Source organism: Ambystoma mexicanum, chromosome 3q, assembly GCF_040938575.1.
Source record: "Ambystoma mexicanum isolate Mex_15411 chromosome 3q, UKY_AmexF1_1, whole genome shotgun sequence".
NCBI classification, from domain to species: Eukaryota; Metazoa; Chordata; class Amphibia; order Caudata; family Ambystomatidae; genus Ambystoma; species Ambystoma mexicanum.
The window spans coordinates 406,757,302-406,778,658 of record NC_090926.1 but is presented as its reverse complement, the minus strand read 5'-3'; the positions used below and the strand labels follow the sequence as shown (position 1 = coordinate 406,778,658).

Genomic DNA, 21,357 nt, shown 5'->3' with positions numbered 1-21,357 from the left:
ACCGGCAAATAGCACCACTGCGGATCTTGGACATTGGTTGGGCTTCTTTCACTCTGAGTCCAGCACTCTGGTGAGGTGACTTGAGCTTGGGTTGTCCTGTTTTGGGAGAGTCCTTGGGATCTTCCTGGAGTTTTGGTCCGGCTTAAAGGCGTTGTACTAGACTACGCTTTACTTGACCCCTGGCACTCAATTCCAGCAGCAAAGTACAGCCAGTTGGGTAAGGTCTTCCAGCACAGGTCGTCTTGAGGTTAGTTGGGCCCACTAACTTAAGGGAAGAAGGCGTCCTTTCCGTAGCTTAACTTGTCGATTAGGAAAAGCAGTTTCAGCGCAGTAGCAGGGCTTCACCGGGCAGTTCAACGGTCCAGGAGGATGCAGCAAGTGTCTCTTCACAATTCCTTCGGATGTTTCTTCCAGTGGTCGACTCTTCAGTCCAAGAAGCCTCTGCTTCTCCAGCATGGGGTCTGGCATGGATTCACATGCTCATGAATATTCCCCGTCAGGCTGGGAATCCTCGGTAAAGAAAAAACCAGTATCAGTTTCGTTTCTGATCTGTCTTTCGTAGTAGGAACCAATCACTGATCTCTGCGTCATACTGACCACAGCCAATGACTGCCCTCTACCTAAGCCCCGCCTCTGGCAGCCATCTTCAGATTTTTACCGCACGTTCAAGTGTTGGGATCCTCGTGCTATTGCTCTCGAGCGTTAGTGCTATTTTTTCACGTTTTTTCTCAAAAACTTTTTTTTTGACCGAAAAAAAAAAAAAAGAGCCTCAAGCTCCACCGATTCTTCATCCGATCAATGGGGACCCGTGTCGGATTTGTCTACGCCCCTCAAGGGTGAAGATTTCGTCGAGCTACGCTTTTGGAGGACTCCAGAAGTTTCTCAGGCCCATCTCGGACATGGCCCAGGAGAAGGTAAGCTCGACGCCCGGAAAGCTGTTCAGGGTCTGCCCTGGATGCCAGCTTCAGAATGTCTTTAAGGAGGATGAACACTCCTTTTGTCTTTACTGCCTACATGAGGACAAGACACACGTGGAGAAGGACTGTGCGTTTTGCGGCAATATGTCGGAGCGGACCATGAAGGACCGCCATCAATGTCTCGCCAACTGGCTGGAAGGGAAGAGCCCGTCAGGCGAGAAGAGGAGGAAGAAATCCGAGTGGTCTTCTAAGACCTTTGAGGACGCCCCGGCGACGGGGGTCCAACACAAGGCCAAGCACCGCGAGTCCGCTGGCACCGGGAGCGCCGAACAGTCGGGCTCTACGGGCGCCAGGCAGGGCGCATCCTCCTCGGCACCATCAACCACGAGCCAACGCTCTGGTTCGGGTAAGCGGAAGGTCGAGCACCCGGCGAAGCTCCTGGAGAGGCCCCGGTCGAGCTCGAAGGCCCCATCGGAGGGAGAGCGAGGCAGTGTTCCTCCCAACCCCCCCAAGGAGAAGGCGGTGAGCGCACCTAAGGTGGTGAAAGCCTTAATCCATCCGGCCAAGGCCTCTATCGAGACAGTCGCGACGGCCCTGGCTCAGCCTGTGGAGGCTACACCAGTGGTGGCGACCTCGGGGCTCAGAGTCTCCCTGCCACCGCGGAGGGAGTCCTCTTTTATGCCCATCGACAGGACCCCGTGAAACCTCCGACGAAAAAGGGGGGGGGGGTAGGAGGTCGTCGTGGATTCGGCCTCAACCTCTGAGGAAGAGCTGATCGAGGTCTTAAGCCACGGCGTTGGCGTGGAAGAAGACCAGCCTGTCGGGAGGGATCCCGACGTAGGAGACGACGATATCGTCGAGGGTGCCGACGGGGCCCCTGACCGCCCGTCGGACTCCCCTCAACCAGCGCCGCAAGACAACTCGGCGGCCATTTTGTTGGCTATACAGTCCTTATGCTCGGATCTAAGGACGAGACTGCCGTTACCACCAGCGGAGGAACCGCTCCCGACGGGGAACCCGGAGCCAGGCCCTTCTGGGAGCCCTCCCCCTAAGTGAAGGAGGATTCACCCTCCACCTCCTTTTCAGCCATCGCGCCCTGTTCAGCCCTCCTCCCCGTCCACGACTCGTGGGGGTGATACAGGGACTGACACGGCCGCGACGGGTACGGACGTCGAGGTTTACGATGAGGATCTGCCGTCGTTACCTCCCACGACGGGCTCGGCTCACGCCTTGCTTATGGGGATGAACACCCCGGCGACACTGACGCACACGATACCACACATAAGCACACAACCCATGGCTCTTCTTCGTCGAAGACGAAGAAAGCATCAGCGCCCAAGGAGACGCAGGTTCCACCGGCGGCCTCCTCGGACAGTTCAGGTTCGAAGCCCCTCTCGCAGCCGTGACCAGCGACTGGACTTTCGGCAAATAAGGGCGCCGCACCCAAACCATCGGCCGACGCGCATCAGCAGAGAGCGCACGCCGCCGTAGAACGATCGACATCCGTAACGTCGAAACCACAGCCCTCTGCTGACAAACGAGTCACAAAGAGCTTGGCGAGGATCGTTGTAGCCGACGCCCAGAAGCGTACGCCGAAAGACACGTCGAGCGCTACGCAAAGGTCGAAAGACATGCCGAAAAAGCCAGAAGAAAGACCGGGACTACCCCCTTCAGTCGGGGGGGACCCCCAGCACACCGGAAGGCGGCGGGACACTTTCCTCGACGTTATGGGAGAGGTTGAGCCGTTTTCAGCTAGATGACACTAATTTTCCCCCGCTAGACCGCTCAGGGATACCCCATGAAACCATGGAAAGGCTCCATCTCTGCATGGAGAGAATGGAGAGGTTTATGAAGACCCAGAACCCTCCCACTCCCAAGAGAACAAGAGAAGGGCCTCAGGAGGACCCCATGGCCAAATATCCGAGACTATTCAATCCCCAGCAGGACACAGCCTCAGATTTCCATAATGTGTATGACCTCACTGGTGAGGAACAATACTTGGAGGAGGAGGATGAATTTGTGGACGATGAAGAGGGACAGAACCAGGAGGAAGGTCTGGAAGACAGCCCAGACATGGTAGGAGAAGGCTTTGGAGAAAATCCAGAAGAAGGACCTTCTCATCCCTGGTAATCCCCATCAGTATATTTGGACACTGATGTCCTGAACCTAAATCCTCCTGACAATTCACCTGTTAGAAACACGTCTCCCATTGACGATCAGCCCACATTCAATGCCCTGTTGCGCAGAGCAGCAGCACATTTCGAACTGGACACTGGGGAGATCTCTCCTGAAATAGACTTTGTGGAAAGAGTAATTAAGGAGAAACCCCCGGTCAGCCAGACATTCCCCTCCTCGCTTCAGTGAAGAGAAGAATCATCCCTTCGCTATCCACACCCGCACTAATCAGAGGAGTTCATCCAAGAATTGAAAAACTTTTCACTCCTTCACCCTCAGACCCGCTGTACATCAGGGGACATTCCATTCCGGATTCCCTTGTAGTAACTAATACAAGGAAGAGGGCAGGGGTGCCGCTGTCCACCAGCGAGGCACCACCTGACAAGGAGGGCAAGAGGTTATATGCCCTTGCAAAGAGAGTCACATCCTCGACTGGCTTTTCGGCAAGAATTGCGAACAACAATTCTTTGCTAGCTAGCTACGCGGACGCGCAGTGGGCCAAACTGCACAAAGACGCCGAAGAAGCGCCGGAACCACTACGTACACACCTGCTATCAACTATTGGCGAAGGAACCCAGGTCAACCAGAGTATTGTAAAGCACTCTCTGGATGCTGCAGAGACAGCGGGATGTTCCCTGGTTCAGGGAATGCTCCTAAAACGCCATGTATGGCTGCGCAACTCAGGGTTCAAACCGGAGACACAGGGGTCTTTAATAAATAAACCTGTTGAAGACTCAAACCTCTTCGGGAAAGCGGTGGATGAGGCTCTGGAGATGGCTAAAAAAAAAAGAGTTCGATACTATCAAAACTCTGGACCAGATCTCTAAGCCCACTACCAGACGCGGCTATGGCAACAAACGCTTTTTTCGTGGCCAACGCCAACAGCAGAATCAGCAGCAACAGTACCCTGCCACCAATTACCAGACCAATAGTGGGCAGTACAGCCAAAGAGGCCAGCGCCGTGGCAAAGGGAGAGGTCGGGGGTCCACCCCCAGAGGCTCCCAAGCCCCCAACAACACCAAGTGACGCGAAGATTCACGTCCCCTCCCATGCAACACCGGTCGGGGGCCGGATAACATCCTTTCTTCCAGCATGGGAGGGAATAACGTCAGACCGCTGGGTACTTTCCACCATAGCCCCCGGATACTGCATCGAATTCAACGGTTCCCCAACATACAGACCCCCGAGGGGACGACGCATGACACCAGAACACCTTGCCATCCTTCTCCAAGAAGTACAACTACTGCTGGAAAAAGGAGCCATAGAGGTCGTGCCTCTATCTCAGGTAACGGAAGGTATTTATTCAGTGTACTTCCTTGTACCCAAAAAGGATCTAACCATGCGCCCTGTATTAGATCTGCGCCCAGCGAACAAGTTTATCAAACCCCAGAAGTTTCGTATGGTGACCTTACAGGAAGTGATCCCACTGCTATCACAGGGAGATTACATGACAACATTGGACATGAAAGATGCATACTTTTATATTTTAATGTTGCCAGAGCACAGAAGATACCTCAGGTTCATGATAGAGGGCAAACACTACCAGTTCAGAGTGCTACCCTTCGGCATGGCATCGGCACCAAGGGTATTCACGAAGGTACTGGCAGTGGCAGCGGCCCACCTGCGCAGGTTGTCCATCCCAGTTTACCATTACCTCGACGACTGACTCATAACGAGGGATTCTTACGAAACATGCTTCTCCAATACCCAAAAGACTGTAGACCTTTTGTTCCAGTTGGGCTTCTCCATCAACGAAAAGAAGTCCAGCCTAGACCCCAGCCAAATCAAACAATTCCTAGGGGCTCGAATTCAAACAAAGGACAGCCTCGTCTTCCCCTCCAACGAGAGGGTCCAGAACATGCTGTTTCAGATCCCTCAATATGTGACCGGTCGAGAGGTGACGGTACGCAAAGCAACGCGCTTGCTAGGCATGATGGCGTCGTATATTTATTTGGTACCTCACGCGCGCCTGCGCATGCACCCTATGCAAGAGTGGCTCAACAGCCAGTGGTGTCAGGCCAGCGGACTATGGGACGATCTAGTGGTGGTCTCGCAGGCCTTGGTTCTCTCGCTACGGTGGTGGACAAAGGAAAACCTGGAAAGAGGGAAACCCTTTGCCACACCCGCGGCGGAAGCCACTCTAACCACAGACGCATCCCTCACAGGATGGGGGGCTCAACTATCCCATCAGACTGCTCACGGAGTGTGGACTCCGAACGTAGCTTCCAAACACATAAATCTACTGGAGCTACTAGCTGTGTTCAAGGCGCTAAAAGCCTTCCAGGAACACCTACAAGGCAAGACTGTGTTGGTCCTTACAGACAGCACCACAGCCATGTACTACATCAACAAGCAGGGCGGCACCCACTCTCCAGGACTGTCCAAACTGGCCCAAAATATATGGAAGTGGGCTCTCAAACAAAACATGTTCCTACTGTCACAACATGTACCAGGGGAACTCAATCTGCTGGCAGACAAACTCAGCAGAGATTTCCCCCTGCCCGAAGAGTACGAATGGCGACTGCACAAAGACATTGTCTTCGTCTTCACACAATGGGGATTCCCAGAAATGGACCTGTTCGCAACCCTGGAGAACTCACAATGCCAAAGTTACGCCTCCAGGTACCCCCAGAACCAATCCAAGGGGGAACGGTCTGTTGATGCAATGGTCAGGGAAATTTGTTTACGCTTTTCCCCCCGACTCCCCTTCTCAACAAGGTGGTGCACAAGATGCACCAGGAACAAGTGACCATGATACTGGTGGCCCCAATGTGGGCCCGACAGCCATGGTTCGCTCACTTGGAGATGTCTCTATCTCCCCCAGTGAAACTCCCCTGCCCGTCCAACATGCTGTCACAAGACAAGGGCAGGACTCTGCATCCATGCCCCCAGAACATGAACTTAGCAGCTTGGCTCCTGAGATCATAGAATTCGGACATCTACAGCTCCCGCAGAGATGCATGGACATCCTCAGGGAAGCCAGAAAACCTAACACTCGCCACTGCTATTCTAGCAAGTGGAAGAGATTTGTCATCTTGTGCAGAGGAAAAAGCATCAACCCGATTGACTGCTCTCCCACACATATTGTTCTATACCTGACCCACTTATTGGATTCAGGTCTAGTGTTCAATTCCATTTAAGTCCACCTAGCGGCACTTTCTGCATACACCACTTCCCAACTCATTGTAGTGGTGGAAGATCCCTGTTATAAAGGCCTTCATGGAGGGAGTAAAGAGAATACACCCCCCGATAGCTGACCCAGCTCCTGGATGGGACCTTAACGTGGTACTTACCAGACTCATGGGCTCACCATTCGAACCCATGCACAAAGCATCTCTTAAACACCTCACTCTTAAGACTGCTTTTCTAATAGCTATCACCTCCATCAGGAGAGTAAGTGAACTACAGGCTCTTTCTGTTCTAGACCCCTTCGTTACAGTTCAGAGATAAGGTGGTTCTACGCACGCACCCAAGGTTTGTTCCGAAATTCATCTCGAAATTCCACGTAAACCAGTCTATAGAACTGCCAACGTTCTTTCAAAATCCTTCCAACTTGGGAGAAAAAACTCTGCACACACTAGATGTGCGCAGAGAGGTCATGTTCTACATGGAAAGAACCAGACCACTGAGGAAGACTAATCAGTTCTTCGTCTCGGTGGCAGCAGGAAGAGAAGGGGATGCAGTTTCAAAGTCCACTATTTCTAGATGGATTGTTCAATGCATCACTCTCTGCTATACTCTTGCTAAGAGAGAACTGCCCTTTAAGCCAAGAGCACACTACTCGAGGCACGGGGGCGTCCATAGCATTCATTGCAAATGTTCCCCTTGAGTCCATCTGCAAAGGGGCTACCTGGAGTTCTGTGCACACCTTTACAAAACACTACTGTCTAGATGCACACTCGAGATCTGACTCCCAGGTGGGACAGGCAGTATTAAGACATCTTTTCTCTACTGTTCCTTCTCATAACCCACCGCCAACTCCGGGTACTGCTCGCTAGTCTAAGGATAAAAATTAAGTCCTAAAGTCCAGCAAAAGAGCTGGGTCTCGAAGGTTGAAGGAAATTGGCACAGAAATGAGATTTCTCCCTAACAGTTGCATGATGCTTAAATTATCTTGCATGATGCAAGTCTGGAGCTCTTCAGTGTTAAAGGGACATAGTTGCTTGCTGACATACTGAAGGATACATCATGGGAGGATAGCTCAGGGGCAACACTCTAGTCTTGGGAAGCAAGATGACGCGAAGCACCATGGGTCAGATCCCCGGGTCTGCGCTTAGACACCTCTGGGAATTAAGCGCGTTAGAAATAACCCATTACAATTACTAGAACTACGGATCTAGCATCTTCTCCTGTGTGGTGATTGTTTTTGAGATGGCTATGCAAAAATCTTACCTATCCTTTTCAAAGTGGAAAACTGGAAATCACAACAGCCCAGACAGGCTCAAATGCTGCCCTTTTCATAAGATGGTTTCTAGTTACTTTACAAAGTTTTCTCCCTAATAAAATTATGCCGTGAGGTTTCGCCCCAGGGCAGAGCTGTTAAGGGTTTAAAAATGAAATGAAAACGCCTAAGATGCAGAACTCTTATTACTCCTAAGTAACTTTCCCATGTTCACATGTTCCACTGTACTGTCTGTGAATCTTAAAGGCCCAATCCAGTATTGGTGTGCTATTGATTCACAATTGCCCTCCCTCCTGTTTGAGACATAGCTTAGTATGTGGTATCATGCAGTGTGCATCAATCAAACCTCTGCATGTGGGGCTTTCTGTCTAGTGGTTGATGTGCACCGATTCTTTATTGTGTATGCGAAAACGTTTTCATTTCTAAAGGTTTTTTGGGTGGGCTTATTCAAATGTGCCGATCTATAAAAGACCCCAAAACTGGAGACAAATGTACAGGTATGGTACATAATGGCCTAATCCGTTTGTCAAGCTTGTTACTAGTATAACCAGCATGGCTATATTTCGAGAAAGGTTAGAGCACTTGGCTCTTGTTGACAGATTATGTTTCAACTTTGTTTCTATTGACAGGGACGAAGACATGGATGGCGAGTGGGAGGCTCCCCAGGTGGCAAATCCCAAGTGTGAAACAGCTCCTGGCTGTGGAACCTGGCAGAGACCAATGGTCGACAACCCCAACTTCAAGGGAAAATGGAAGCCCTCCATGATTGACAACCCCAACTACCAGGTAGGAGTCCCTGGAAAGAAATATGAAGAGCTGCTGTTCTTTTACTTTATAGGAGTGATTTCTGACCGCATTGACTGCATTTTCTCCTTCATGTACAATGGATTCACTGTCTTGATCTGTCAAACAGTTTTTTTTTTAGACCATTCACGGTCATGTAAGATGTTTCTTTTTGAAACGTTGCTTCCATTAACATCCATTTGGACCCCCATCTATTTGCTATGTCTTGAACCCTTACCTGACTCTAACCCTGGACCCTCTTTTAACTCAAAGTAAAGTACTCACCTGTTTGGCCAGTCTTCCTAAGCAACTATGACTTTTGCTACTTAAGAACCTATCCTGACACTGCCTGTTGGATACTAGATCCTAGTGACCCCCTTCTGCCACTGAGAACACTCGTGCTCCAAGAATAAGGGCTACACTTTTAAGGGATTGGGACTTTTGCCTAGAAAAGAAGTGTTTAAAAGTTACTTGGGAAGAGTTGGTTGATAATTGTAACCCTAGTGTGAACAGTTACAGAAGTTATTAATTACCTTGGATGTGTGAAGCACTATTCTTAAAAGTATGGTTAACATCTTTTCTTCCTTAGAAACTGTTTGCCATTTTAATAGAAAGTAGTTGTGAAGGTATATTACTCTCCTGTGATTAGGTTGTGCCTCTTCCCAAAAGTATTGTGGTGGCTTCACCAAATTATTCCTGCAGGGTAATTGTAGGAATGTCCTCCAATTGGGTCTTGCTTCCCCTGACTTGCTGCTAGCCTGTCCAGAATAAATCTGTATTAGGTTGTTGCCTACCTAGAATAACTGAGTCATTCAGTCAAGTGTCACATTGGGTTTTACTTTTCCCTTCATTGTGAGGTTAAAGTATGTGGGTTTTACTTACCTTGAGTTGGTGCTGTGCCATGCAAATATAAGTTACAAGAGTTACTGCTTATCTCGATCTGTGTTTCCCTGATCTCAAAAGCACCTTTAATTTAATATTCGATCCTTAGGCTTTACTCACCTTGTATAACTTTTATCACAAGTAGTTATAGGTTTTTACTGTACGCGTAATAAGTGTTCCACTATTCACATAATGTATGCTGCCCAGTAAATGATTGTGACCCTGTGCACGGAGATAAGGACGAGGATGCCCTTACCCCCCACCGAGGACCCAGCGGCACCTATTCCATCGGGGAGCCCACCTAGCAAGCGGTGGAGAGTTCATCCTCCTCCCCCTTTCAGCCATCACCTCCATCCCCTCGTCCGAGGGACAAGACTGGAACGGAGACGGCAACAACGGGGATGGACGGTGGTGACGACGGAATGGACCTCACCACCTCCTCGGGCCTCCCCACCTGACGAAATTGACTCCTTCCACACCATGGTCGCAAGGGCATCTGAGCTCTTCCAGCTCTGCCCCGAAGAACAGAAGGAAGGTTTCCTCTACCAACTGCGGGAGGCCAAGAGGAAGACGGTCCTCTCAATCCCGTTATTGGATGACATCTGGGACGAGGGGCTGGCGCTCCTGAAGAACCCATCCACGGCTCCTGCCAGGAGAGACCGGTATGAGAACAAAATACAGGGTCCCGAGACTGCCCCTGTGTGCCTCAGTGCACAGCCGTCTGTAGATTTGGTGGTCTCCGCGGCGGTGGGGGGGGCGATGACGTCAACTTCCCCACCTGACGGCGAGGGTAAGAAGCTGGACGACGAGTCAGCTCGACAGCGACGATTAAAGCGGCCAACGCCCTTGCGATCGTGGCGCACTCCGACAGGGAGCTGTGGTTCAAGAGGGCTGAGGCCCTGGAAATCCTACAGGAAGGCGAAGTGGCTTCGGACCACGCCATCACGGTGGCCACGGACATTTTAAAATTGAGCAGATATCTAACAAAGACAAGTACACCATTCTGAACAGAAGAACCGTCTTAAAAATAACATCGTCCATAGTCTCCCTAAAGCAACTGAAATCGGACGACTTCAAGCGGGTCGAGACTTACCACAGGGACAATAAGGCCAAGGCCTACCTGCATATCTACAGCTCCGCAATCCAGGGCATATGCAAGCAAGCAGGCGAAGAACTCAAATCACGCGGTCTTCTGTCGTAACTAAAACCCCTCGATCAAAAAACGGCCACCCGAGAATCCTATTCTAAGAACAGAAAAACCAATGAACACAGTCCATCCCGACGACACGTTGACCGCAGAGATGAACTGAGGACCCACTTCACTGACGCTCCAAGAAAATGTACGTCCCGTCATGAAGCACCTGACTATCGTCCTCATTCCTCCCAGCTAAGAACTCCAGTTGTACGGCCCGAGGTACCAGCTCGGACGGATTCTCGTTTCAACAAAGGCAGACAAGAAATATCCACGCGCCGCCCGACCCACCAACAAGATAGATTTTGCGTGGACAGAAGAAATCAAATTTGGAGACAGCGGTCTCCCCGAAGAGGCACATATCCAGAGACCTCATAACCGAGCTTCACCCTCCCCCTATCACCTGCGCCCAAAAAGTCCTCAACATCGGGTGGTCCATGGGACTGGATTAAAGGAGCTCTACCCTCAAACAGAGCTAAATAGCAATCACCGGAGGAAGCCGACGTTCGCCTACAGCCTAAACTACTGACGTTGGCCTCCTGGAACACAAGAGGACACGCTCACCTAATTAACGAGAACTGCTTGGATCTGGGACAGTTCGATATTTTTTGCCTGGAAGAAACATGGCTTCAAGACAAACCCTCGATGGATGGATACAACATTGTGATCTCGCCAGCTGTCAAAGGCCTCTTAGGCCGGCCATCGGCAGGACTTCTAATTGCGGTGCGGTCAGACCAAAATCTTAAAATCGTGAAGACCACGGCCAACTGTTACGGGGTCCTGGCGGTGCTAATTGAATGGAATCGCCTGGCTGAAAACTCTTAACTCACCCCCAAAAGGCCGACCCACGCCTCCCCTCGCTCTGATCACTGTCTACTGGAATCCCCAAAGGACCTCGACATCGCTCTTCTGCCAAACCATGGCTCAAACAATTGATTCCATCCTTATCGATTGGGACACCCCATGGGTACTTATCTGCGGAGATCTCAGCGCAAAGTGCGATCAATCCACGGATCTTCGTACGCAGCACACTGAGCCTACACAAGCTGAACTAGGAGGCGAAGCCTGGACGACCCTTATGTCCTCCAGGAAATCTACACAACGCCGCCAGGATTAGGGAAGGTCAGCCCCACTTACCTACATGGAAGAGAGGCCAGTGGTCGGCTACCCTGGACTACATCTTCACTTCAAAAGCCCTGTGCGCAGAAATCCAAGGTTTTCAAGTGGTTGAAACTACAGCGAGTGACCACAACATTCTAACGCTGTCATGGTACTCCATGGCTCGAAAGACAAACCACTATCTGCCTTCAGTGGAGTCTAATCCACAACAATCACGGTTGCGTCTGACATCTGCCAACGGAAGGGCAATTACTCAATATGTTGCCGAAGCGGCGGGCGAGTTACCCTCCGCCCCACCTTGCAGACTGAACTACCTGCCTATGCTTCTAAACTACAAGCAGCATTCACCATCAGGTGCGTCCCACCTTAAGACCCACACCCACCAGTACGATAAGCAAATCGCGCTTAAAAAACTGCATTAAGGAAGTTCAAACGCAACGCCAAGGCAGAAAACTCTCACCGCTGGGAACCTGTGGATTAGCGAACATTGAATCTACAAATCATGGATCAGAACGCGCCGGGCAGCCTTATATCAGCACGATGCAGAATCAATGCTCAGAGCCCTTACAACAACAAAACAGCCGACTTTTGGTCTCTGATAAACCACACTCAAGGGGCTACTGCGACAAATATGATCAAAGCAGTACCGGAGCAAGCCTGGGTTACATTTTTCAGCGACCTTTTCGCCAGCCCGACCCCACTGTCATTCTGCGTTCGGACTCCACAGACGCCCCGTGGATCAACCGGTCAGCTGCACCAGACATAACTCTGGCCGTTAAAAGCGTCAAGAGCTCCAGGCCCGGACGGCCTGTCCAACATAGACCTAAAGAAACACCTCCACGAGTGGTCCACCTTTTATCAGCATCTTGTTCGACCATTGCAGAATAACTAGGAAGATCCCACTGTCGTGGTGTAAAGCTATCATTATCCCCATTTTCAAACAGGGAAGCAGGGATCTTCCCGGAAACTACCGCCCGATTGCCCTACTGGACATTATGGGTAAGCTCTTCGCTTCTCTGCTCCTAGTCCACTTTCAATGCTGGGCAAAAACGGCGCCGTGCAGTGATCCTCTTCAAACGGGCTTCAAGAAGAACGGCAGTACTGCACTGAACATCCTTATACTAACCATCCTAAAGGCAAAAATAAAACAAGGCTCAAAGCCAGTGTACGCTGCATTTATCGACCTCTCTCAGGCCTTCGATCAAGTCGACAGAACGAGACTATGGGCTAAATTGAAAAACTGGAACTGCCCTGAATCTGTCCTAAACCCAATAATGGCTCTCCACACTGGCACCACTCTTAATTTTCGGCTGAACAGGCAAGGTGCCCTCTCCAGGGAAATCCAATCCAACAGAGGAGTTGAGCAAGGCTGTCCGCTGGCTCCCGTGCTCTTTGTTGCATTTTTGGGGGACTACAAAGACTCTGAAGGCATGGTCCACAGCTTCCCCCCGAAGTTCGGAAACACCACCTTGTCTCGACTTCTTTACGCCGACGACATGATCTTGTTCGATCAAACCCCCATCGGTCTACAACGGCAGCTGGACAACCTTGCAGTCTATATGTCCAATAACAACCTGCAAATAAACCAGGCCAAAACCAAGATAATGATTTTCGCGAAAACCTGCCACCCCCGGAAAAAACCTACGTCGTCAGTGAATAAAATCAGAATCGAAGTGGTTTCCCACTTTAAATACCTGGGGGTGTTTATTGATGGATCAACCCAGGAATTGAAAATGCAAGCCCATCTCTGGTCGAAAACCAAACTGTTGACCCCACAACTCAAAGCGATTGACAGGAAGTTCGGCAAATTTTCGTTATCCCCGGCTATCAACTCCTACAAGGGAAAAATGGTCCCAGCCATAATTTATGGCATGGACGCCATGTTCACCATTCCAACGCACCTCTGGCGAAAGTTAGAGGGGTACATCTGGAAAACTCTCCTTGGCCTACCTAACGCCATTCCCATTGAAGCGGTTAGAAGAGAGCTAGGGCTGCTCTCGTTAAGTGCCACTGTTAGTATGGCCTCTCTCGCTCTGTTCAGGAAGACCCTAATCAAAGATGGCCTCCCGATCTGCAACATCATCGGGCAGGAGTTGGCCACTACGACCTGCAAAGCTGTCCTTCTCTGGATGCGCCGCAAAGAATCCCTACTGGATGAACTGGTATGTTCCAAATCCGATTTGATCACGAACCCCCAAAGAGTCAACGAAAAACTGAAGATCCAAGACTGGATCAACACCATCGACAAAGCTGCTGCAATTAAATTCTTAAAACACCCCCCTCCCACGTACAACAAGCTGAAATCCCCCATGGGGTACTGTCTACAATTCCCGGACAAAAAACTGCGATCGACATTCTTAAGAGCTCGATTCAATCTGCTCCACACGAGGGAAATTCTAGGGATAAGATCTGTATCCACCATTACCACCTGCAGGCTATGCAATGCCCCGGATTCCATCGAGACAATTCGCCACCTGCTGCTAAATTGCCCTTCGCTGGGGCAAGCACGCTCAGCTTTTCTAACCCCATTATGGCACGATTCCATCCTGATCGAAAAAAACACATGGTGGTGCCGCTTGATCTCTGGGGAAAAACCCCACTGGGCGGTTGCCACGGCTAAAATAATCGAGGAGGCCTTTCCCAAAATCACGAACGTGGGATTGCAACCCTCACTTGATCAGCACGACTCTTGATAGGCCTGATCCACTTGAGGTCCCCTCCTGTCAGCTTGTGACTCTCTACGGAAACGGGGTCTACCCAAACTACCCATCTTCCCTACTGGTCGATCACAAGTTGCCCTCCACGCCGTTTTGGCCCTGACCCCACCTTAGGATTGTAAACGATCTTGACCTGGAGTGATAGCAGGCGAAACAAGCTTTGTTCGATTCTAAATTGCCATCCTCTGGTAAAAATCATTTTCTTTTGATTATCCACAAGTAAATAAAAAAAATAAATTGCCGACACCGGCTTTTGTCAGATGGGCAACAGCGTTTGCCTTCGCCGGCGCGGTTGGCTCAAGGCCACCAACTTCCGCCAAGACATGCAGACCAAGGTGCTGGACATGCCCTTAGACAACAATCTGTTCGGCAAGACAGTGGACGACTCTCTGCAGGCCATCGAGGTGGACACAGACGGCTCGGGCCTTGGGTGGTGTTCGACGGCCGTCCTTTCAGAACTTCAGAGACAAGCAAGGTGCCTCCAAAGGACTCGGCAGCGGTTTCTCGTACCGCCAAGCGGCCCGCTCCTCGTCGCAGGAAGCCTACAGAGGACGCGGCAAGGCAGGAGGATCCTGTCGGCAGCAAGGCCGCTATGAAAAGGGATTGAACCAACAGTGGCGTCAGGGCCCCCACCTGAGCACCCCGTTGGAGGCTGGCTGCCGATATTCATCAGTGTGTGGGAGTCCATCTCCACCGACCGTTGGGTGCTGGATGCCTTGGCCCGCGGGCACACCCTGGAATTTCACGTGTCCCCATATTCCACCCATGGCCAGGAAGGAAAACCACAACACAACTGCTACTGGAGGTACAGGCGATGCTAAGAAAGGGGGCCATCAAACTCGTCCCAAAGAGGCTGCGGGGCACCGAGTGTACTCTCGATACTTTCTCGTCCGAAAGAAGACCGGCGGTTGGTGACCCATCCTGGACCTTCGTCATCTAAACGAGTACATCAGGTCTCAGAAGTTCCGGATGGTCACCCTCCAGCATGTGCTCGGACAGCTGGAGGAGGGCGACTTCCTAGCGTCGCTGGACTTGGAGGATGCCTACTTCCACATCCCCATTCTAAAAGGACATTGAAAATGACTGCGATTTGTGGTCCAAGGGCGACACTATCAGTTCAAGGCTCTGCCCTTCGGATTGAAGTCAGCACCAGAGTGTTCACCAAGTGTCTACCTCTAGTGGCGGCGTGGCTGCGCCTGCAGGGGATCCACGTCTACCCCTACCTGGACGATTAGCTCATCCGAGCAAAGTCAGGAGAACTCGCCGTCGATCACACAGCGAAGACCGTCCAACTGCTCATGGATCTGGAATTCTCATTCACGAAATCCCACTTGGTACCATCGCAAGTCGCCCTGTTCCTGGGAGCCAGGCTCGACAGTGGCGCGATTGGCTTCCCGTCAGAGGAAAGGACGAAGGCCATCCTGGGCAGGGTACAATGGACGTGGCCAGGGTGAGGCCCATCAAGTCCCTACTCGCCATGATGTCTTTGTGTGCCTATTCAGGCTGTGGATGCGACCTCTGCAAGAGTTCCTCGACGCCCGTTGGATGCAAGTGACGGGCAGCTTCGAAGACAGATCTCACTCAACGAGACTTTCCGCCAAGCGATGCGCGCGGGTGCCCCACCACCGGATCTGGTGGCGGGTATGGCCTTCCTGAACCCGCTACATCAGGAAACCGTGACGACTGATGCCTCCCTGGAGGAATGGGGAGCGCTCACCGGAGATATCCACGCAAGAGGCCTTTGGCTCCCAGAGAAGTCACTACACATCAATGTCCTGGAGCTCCGAGCCGTGTTCTGGGCCCTCGGGTCGTTCCTTGCGTCCCTCAAGGCCAAGGTGGTAAGGGTCTTCACCGACAACACCACCATGATGTTCTACATCCGGAAGCAAGGAGGCACCAGATCCCCAGCCCTACCCAAGGAAGCGCAGGACCTGTGGCACTGGGCCGTCGCCCAGGGGATGTTTCTGGTACACTTCATCTGGCAGGAATAAAGAACACCATCGCTGACTCAATCAGCATAGTCGTGCTCGTGCCACGAGTGGGAGCTGCGAAGAGATCAAGTGGATCTCCTATTCTGATGGGGCAATGTGCAGGTCGACCTATTCGCAACGGCGACGAACACCAAGTGCCAGAGGTTCTCCAGCAGGGGAGTATGGGGGATGCCTTCTCATTCCCCTGAAACGGCCGTTGCTGCTGCGATTCATCAATCAACTGAGACAGGCCCGGTGCAGGATGATCCTCGTTGCACTGGCGTGGCCGAGGCAGATTTGGTTCCCGGACCTTCTGGACATGTCGGCGTCAACCCCCCCCCCCCCCGCCAGCTCTGCTCTCACCCCCAGTCAAACTGCCGACGGACGCGGATCTTCTCGCCAGAGAAAGTCACCATCCTCCACCACGACCCGGTGTCACTGAACCTGCAGGCCTTGCTCCTGCAGCACTAGAGTTCGGAGGATATGATATCCCGGCGGACTGCAAGGAGGTGCTTGCAAAGGCCAGGGCGTCGTCGACTCTCGTGCTATGGACACACATGGAAGAGGTTCTCTACCTGGTGCCGTGCACAGAAAATTATCCCTCTGCGGATTACGGCCCCTCAGGTGCTGCCGTACTTGCTATCGCTGGCCAAGGCGGGGCTGGCACATGCCTCCATCAAGATTCATCTGGTGGCTATCTCCCGCTACACCAGAACTCCGGGGCGGTCATCCCTTTTGGTCCCATCGCCCGGTGAAGGAGTTCATGAAGGGACTGTTCAGATCGTTCCTGCCGGTGAAGGCTCCAGCCCCAGCGTGGGAGATCAACGTGGTGCTGTCCAGGCTCATGGGGCTGCCATTCGAGACTCTGCATTCGGCACTGTTGAAGTTCCTGTCGTGGAAGACAGTGTTTCTTGTGGCCATCACATTCGCACGAGTGGGAGAGATCCATGCCCTCTCCTGTAATCCTTCATACCTGACATTCCAAGAGACGAGGGTGGTGCCGAGGACGCACCCCTCCTTCATGGCCAAGGTTCCGTCGGACTTACACCTTAATGAGCCCTTGGTGTTGCCTGTTTTCTTCCCGTCGCCGGCTGAGAGGACTTTGCACTTGCTGGATGTGGCTAGAGCACTGAAGTTTTACGTGGACCGCACGAAGAGTCTTCGGAAGTGTCATGATCTCTGCTTCCAAAAGATCAGGACTTGCCCGACTCCCTTGGAAGCAGACCCATAACCCCGGTTCCGAGTGCCAGCCAGTCCCAATTGGGACCTTTTGGACCCTGTCCTGGCGCCAGTGGCACCAGGCTCATAAAGATGCCCAGTCCCAGCGCTGGAAGCAAAGGGCTCATAATGCTTGGGTGGACTTACCTGCAGCAGACCATGCTGCTTACTTACCTGCCAGTTGAACCCCTGATCCTCTTCTGTTTGGGACTACTTTTCCTGTTGGGTGGGGCAGGAGCCACTCCCTAGGTTCAGAACACTGGAACTCTTCTGGAAAGCAGGAACTCTTTTCTTAGGCGTGGCTGTGGAAGGAGACACCTAAGCACTACAGGAGGCTATTTAAACCACACCCGATGGATGAATCTTGCTTTGCGTTATTCTGCATTCTCTGCAGCAGAACGCTCATCGTGTCTTCTGCTTCTGATCCTGGGCCTAAGGGAACAAAGGCTTACCATCCTGGAATCCAGTCTTCAGCAGCACCTGTAAAGACAAAGAAAGAACAGGTTAGCACTACGGTCTTCAGTGGCAGCGCATCTCTTACCTGGTCCATCGGCTGTCACCAACGCCTCGCGCTGCATTCCGGCATCTGAAAGACAAAGGCTTACCTACTCTTCGCATGCTCCGGAGGTCTTTGCACTGCATTCCGGCATCTGAAAGACAAAAGCTTACCAGCTCTTCGCACGCTCCGGAGGCCTTCGGCGCTGCATCCCGCATCTGAAAGACAAAAGAAGGTGCGTTTAAAGACATTGGGCAACTTTATTACTCACGTGCCATTACTCCTTCCCACGCCGAATCCAGTGGGTATTCCAGCACCCTTCAGCTTCTCTAAAGCTCCGAACTTGTACCTGCAAGATAAAAGGGACAGTTAGTGCGCATCGTGAAGCAGGCTACAAGCGCTTACTTACGTGCTTCCAGGCGCTTCTATTCCTCACGCGGGTTCGATCCTCAACTCTCATCAGCCCGCCATCCGCCATCGCCGGAACCCTGCAAAACAAGAGATATCATTACAAAAGACATTTGAAGTGCCCAGAACTTACCGTTCGTGCAGTTAACGACGGACAGCAGTCCTCTGAGGTCAAGAGGCCTGCACCCTTATCCAGTGAAGAAACTGGTTACGGCACCCTGCCCCGAGGCAGATGGAGAGCTCGGCGTTCACTTACCTAAGGTGAGGGTGCTAACCTTTGGGGTTCTACAGGAGAAGAGAAAGGGAAGAGGAGAGAGGCACCCAATAACCCCAGTTCATAAATCCCATATTTTCTATCTGCAGACATCTTACTCTTCGAGTCAGACATACAGTGCACAGAGGTCCAGCCCAAAGAGCCAACCGTGTGTTACACATCACCTTTGAAGATACGGCATTCACCCAGTCAAGACCGGCGCCTCTGCGGGAATCAGGTGAGCGTTACAGGAAGACATCACAGCTGTTTGTGAACTTTTGACCTGTGAACCAAGGGAAGGCCCTCTCGAAGGCTTCCATTTCCAGATGGCTCTCCGGCTGCATCATGCACTGTCACCGGTTGGCAAACCGACTATTGCCCGGCCGTCCCAGAGCCCATAGCGATCGCTGCTACCAGTGTTCCTGTCTGGTGTGTCCCTGCTGGACATCTGCAGGGCTGCTATATGGAGGTCGACGCACACCTTCATGAGATTTGTGTCGACCGGGATTCCAGGGAGGAGTCCAGAGTCGGCCAGGCTGTGCAACCGGTTTGCTTGAAGCTGAGCCTGGTGAGGAGGTAAGAGATGCTTAATGTTGAGTTGTTGTAATACTTAATGTTGAGCCTTGCCACCTCCCGTGGTTGTGCATGTGTGTACTGCTATGTAGTCTATATTCGTGAGCATGTGATCTATGCCAGACCCCATGCTGGAGAAGGAACAAGTTACTTAACTGTAACTGTTGTGCTCCAGCATGGGCCTGGCATGGATTCACATGCAAACCCTCTTGCATACCCCTCTGCGGCTCTGCTCTTGATCCTACTGCCACTTTACGTGCTACCAAATTTGAAGAAGGCTGCCAGAGGAGGGGCTTAGGTAGAGGGCAGTCATTGGCTGGGGGCAGTATGACTCTGGGTCAGTCATACTGACCAGTGATTGGTTGTTAATAGAAAGCCAGTTCAGAAACTAAACTGGTTTTTTCTTTACCGAGGATTCCCAGCCTGACGGGGAATATTCATGAGCATGTGAATCCATGCCAGACCCCATGCTGGATAACAGTTAAAGGTAAGTAACTTGTTGCTGGTAGCTTGCTTGCTCTCACTGGAGACTTGCATTAGCTGCTCTTTGCAAAGTTGCTTGCATCTTTGCTTTTCGCAAGCCTCCCAGCTTGTGGCCCAACAGTGATTTTCTACAAACTCTATGTAACATTGTGCAAGTCGTACATAAGGTAATTGTATTGCTGGGCAAGGGTTAACCTATACTTCATTGGGGGGGGGGATTGAAAAGTACTTACCTGTACAGAGAAACGTGTTGACCTTTGTTTCGAGGGGATTGGGTCCTCCGGCGTATTCCATATCTGACGGTAATCACCACAGCTGTGCTGCTTCTTTTTGCGTCGATACGCCGTCCTTGAGGACCTCCTCCAACGGCCGACGTCACCAGATGTTATAAGTAGGACGCACGACGCCCGTAGCCTCAGTTCTGTTTTTTCTGCGAACGTGTTTGCTTCGGAGATCTCGGCACGCCTCGGCTCTTTTGAGTTTCTTTTCTTCTAACCTGTTCGTTTGTGAAGTGTATCGGGATGGCTTCCTCTTCTTCCACCCCGCGTCTGGGCTTCAAGAAGTGTGGGGACTGCGGGTCCAAGATGTCGGTGACGGACTCGCACGACATGCCTCTGGTGCCTCGGGGAAACCCACGACACGGATGATTGTGTCAACTGCCAGTCGCTTACGTCCAAGGCCTTGCGGAAACGTAAGAAGAAGCTGTCGATCGGTAAGGTGTCCAAGCCCCGGAAGGCGAGGTCCAACTGGCTTTTGACGGACGATTCGAGGGGCGACTCCATCATAGTCAGTCTAGGGGGTCTCGGTCCCGGAGTGGGTCCCGCCACTCCTCGGCTTCTTTGAGGCACTCCCGTAAGTGCCGTCATCGGTCGCCTTCCCCGTCCTCAATCCGAGGACTCCGCCCGTCGGTTTCTTATCCCACCAAGCGTTCCTCTCCGGAGTAATGGGCTTCCTTCGGGAAGAAAAAGTTGGCGATTCTTGAATCGCAGGCCTCTGGTCCGGCCGTGCCTCCGTGAAGGGTCGGTCGTGACCGTACTGGAGACACCGCTCGTATGCCTTCGGGCTCGGGTGGTCGGCACGATTCGTGGGATAGGTCCTGCCCGGACAAGGGGAATCGTTCCAGTCATGCCCGTTCCAGGTCCCGGTCCTCGACACGCTCAAGCCCGTGTGCACCTGTGACGTCTTCAAAGACGACGTCGGCGCCCAGGCTGTCGAAGGACACGCTCGGGACTCCGCCCTCAATGCCTGTGTCGAAGCCGTCGATTCTGTCGGCGCCACGCTCGACGCCGATTCACTCTATGCCTTTCGAGGCTGTGGTGTCGGAGGTACACCGTGGCACGGGGGACCCTCCTAGAAAGGCTCTGGCCAAGGCAAAACATGTCTCCCTCATTCAATGCCCACTTTCCAGCCTATGGAGTATATTTCTGAGGTGGAAGAGGGTTCTGAAGAAGGGTTGGTTCCGGACACAGTACCAGATGAGATTCTTTCTGGTCATAGCCAGATTGAGGACTTGCGTCAGTCACTGCATGACGCCAATGGTATGGACACCTCTCCGGATGTGGAGTTCTGTAGGCCTGGGCCTGGCACCCATTTCAAGTCATTGTACCGGCGCCTTATGTCGAGGGTCACGGACTACTTGGGGTGGTGGGCGCCCCAGTTGATTTTGTGCAGGATGACCTGACGCGTATCCTCGACCAAAGTCCACCCACTGACCCGGTACTGCCATTCCATATGGCTCTGCAAAGAAGTGGCAGCGGCTTGGACTGCTC

General features: G+C 52.1%; 1 protein-coding gene across 3 annotated transcripts in view; it reads left to right on the top strand.

Annotated features, from left to right (window-relative positions):
* Positions 1–21,357, top strand: part of CANX (calnexin) — a 745,024-nt gene that overhangs the window by 538,068 nt on the left and 185,599 nt on the right. For all 3 annotated transcript variants that reach the window (XM_069654105.1, XM_069654104.1, XM_069654106.1), the window contains exon 10: positions 8,124–8,280. In XM_069654105.1, coding sequence (XP_069510206.1) covers positions 8,124–8,280 — 157 coding nt within the window. The remainder of the gene's footprint in view (positions 1–8,123; positions 8,281–21,357) is intronic.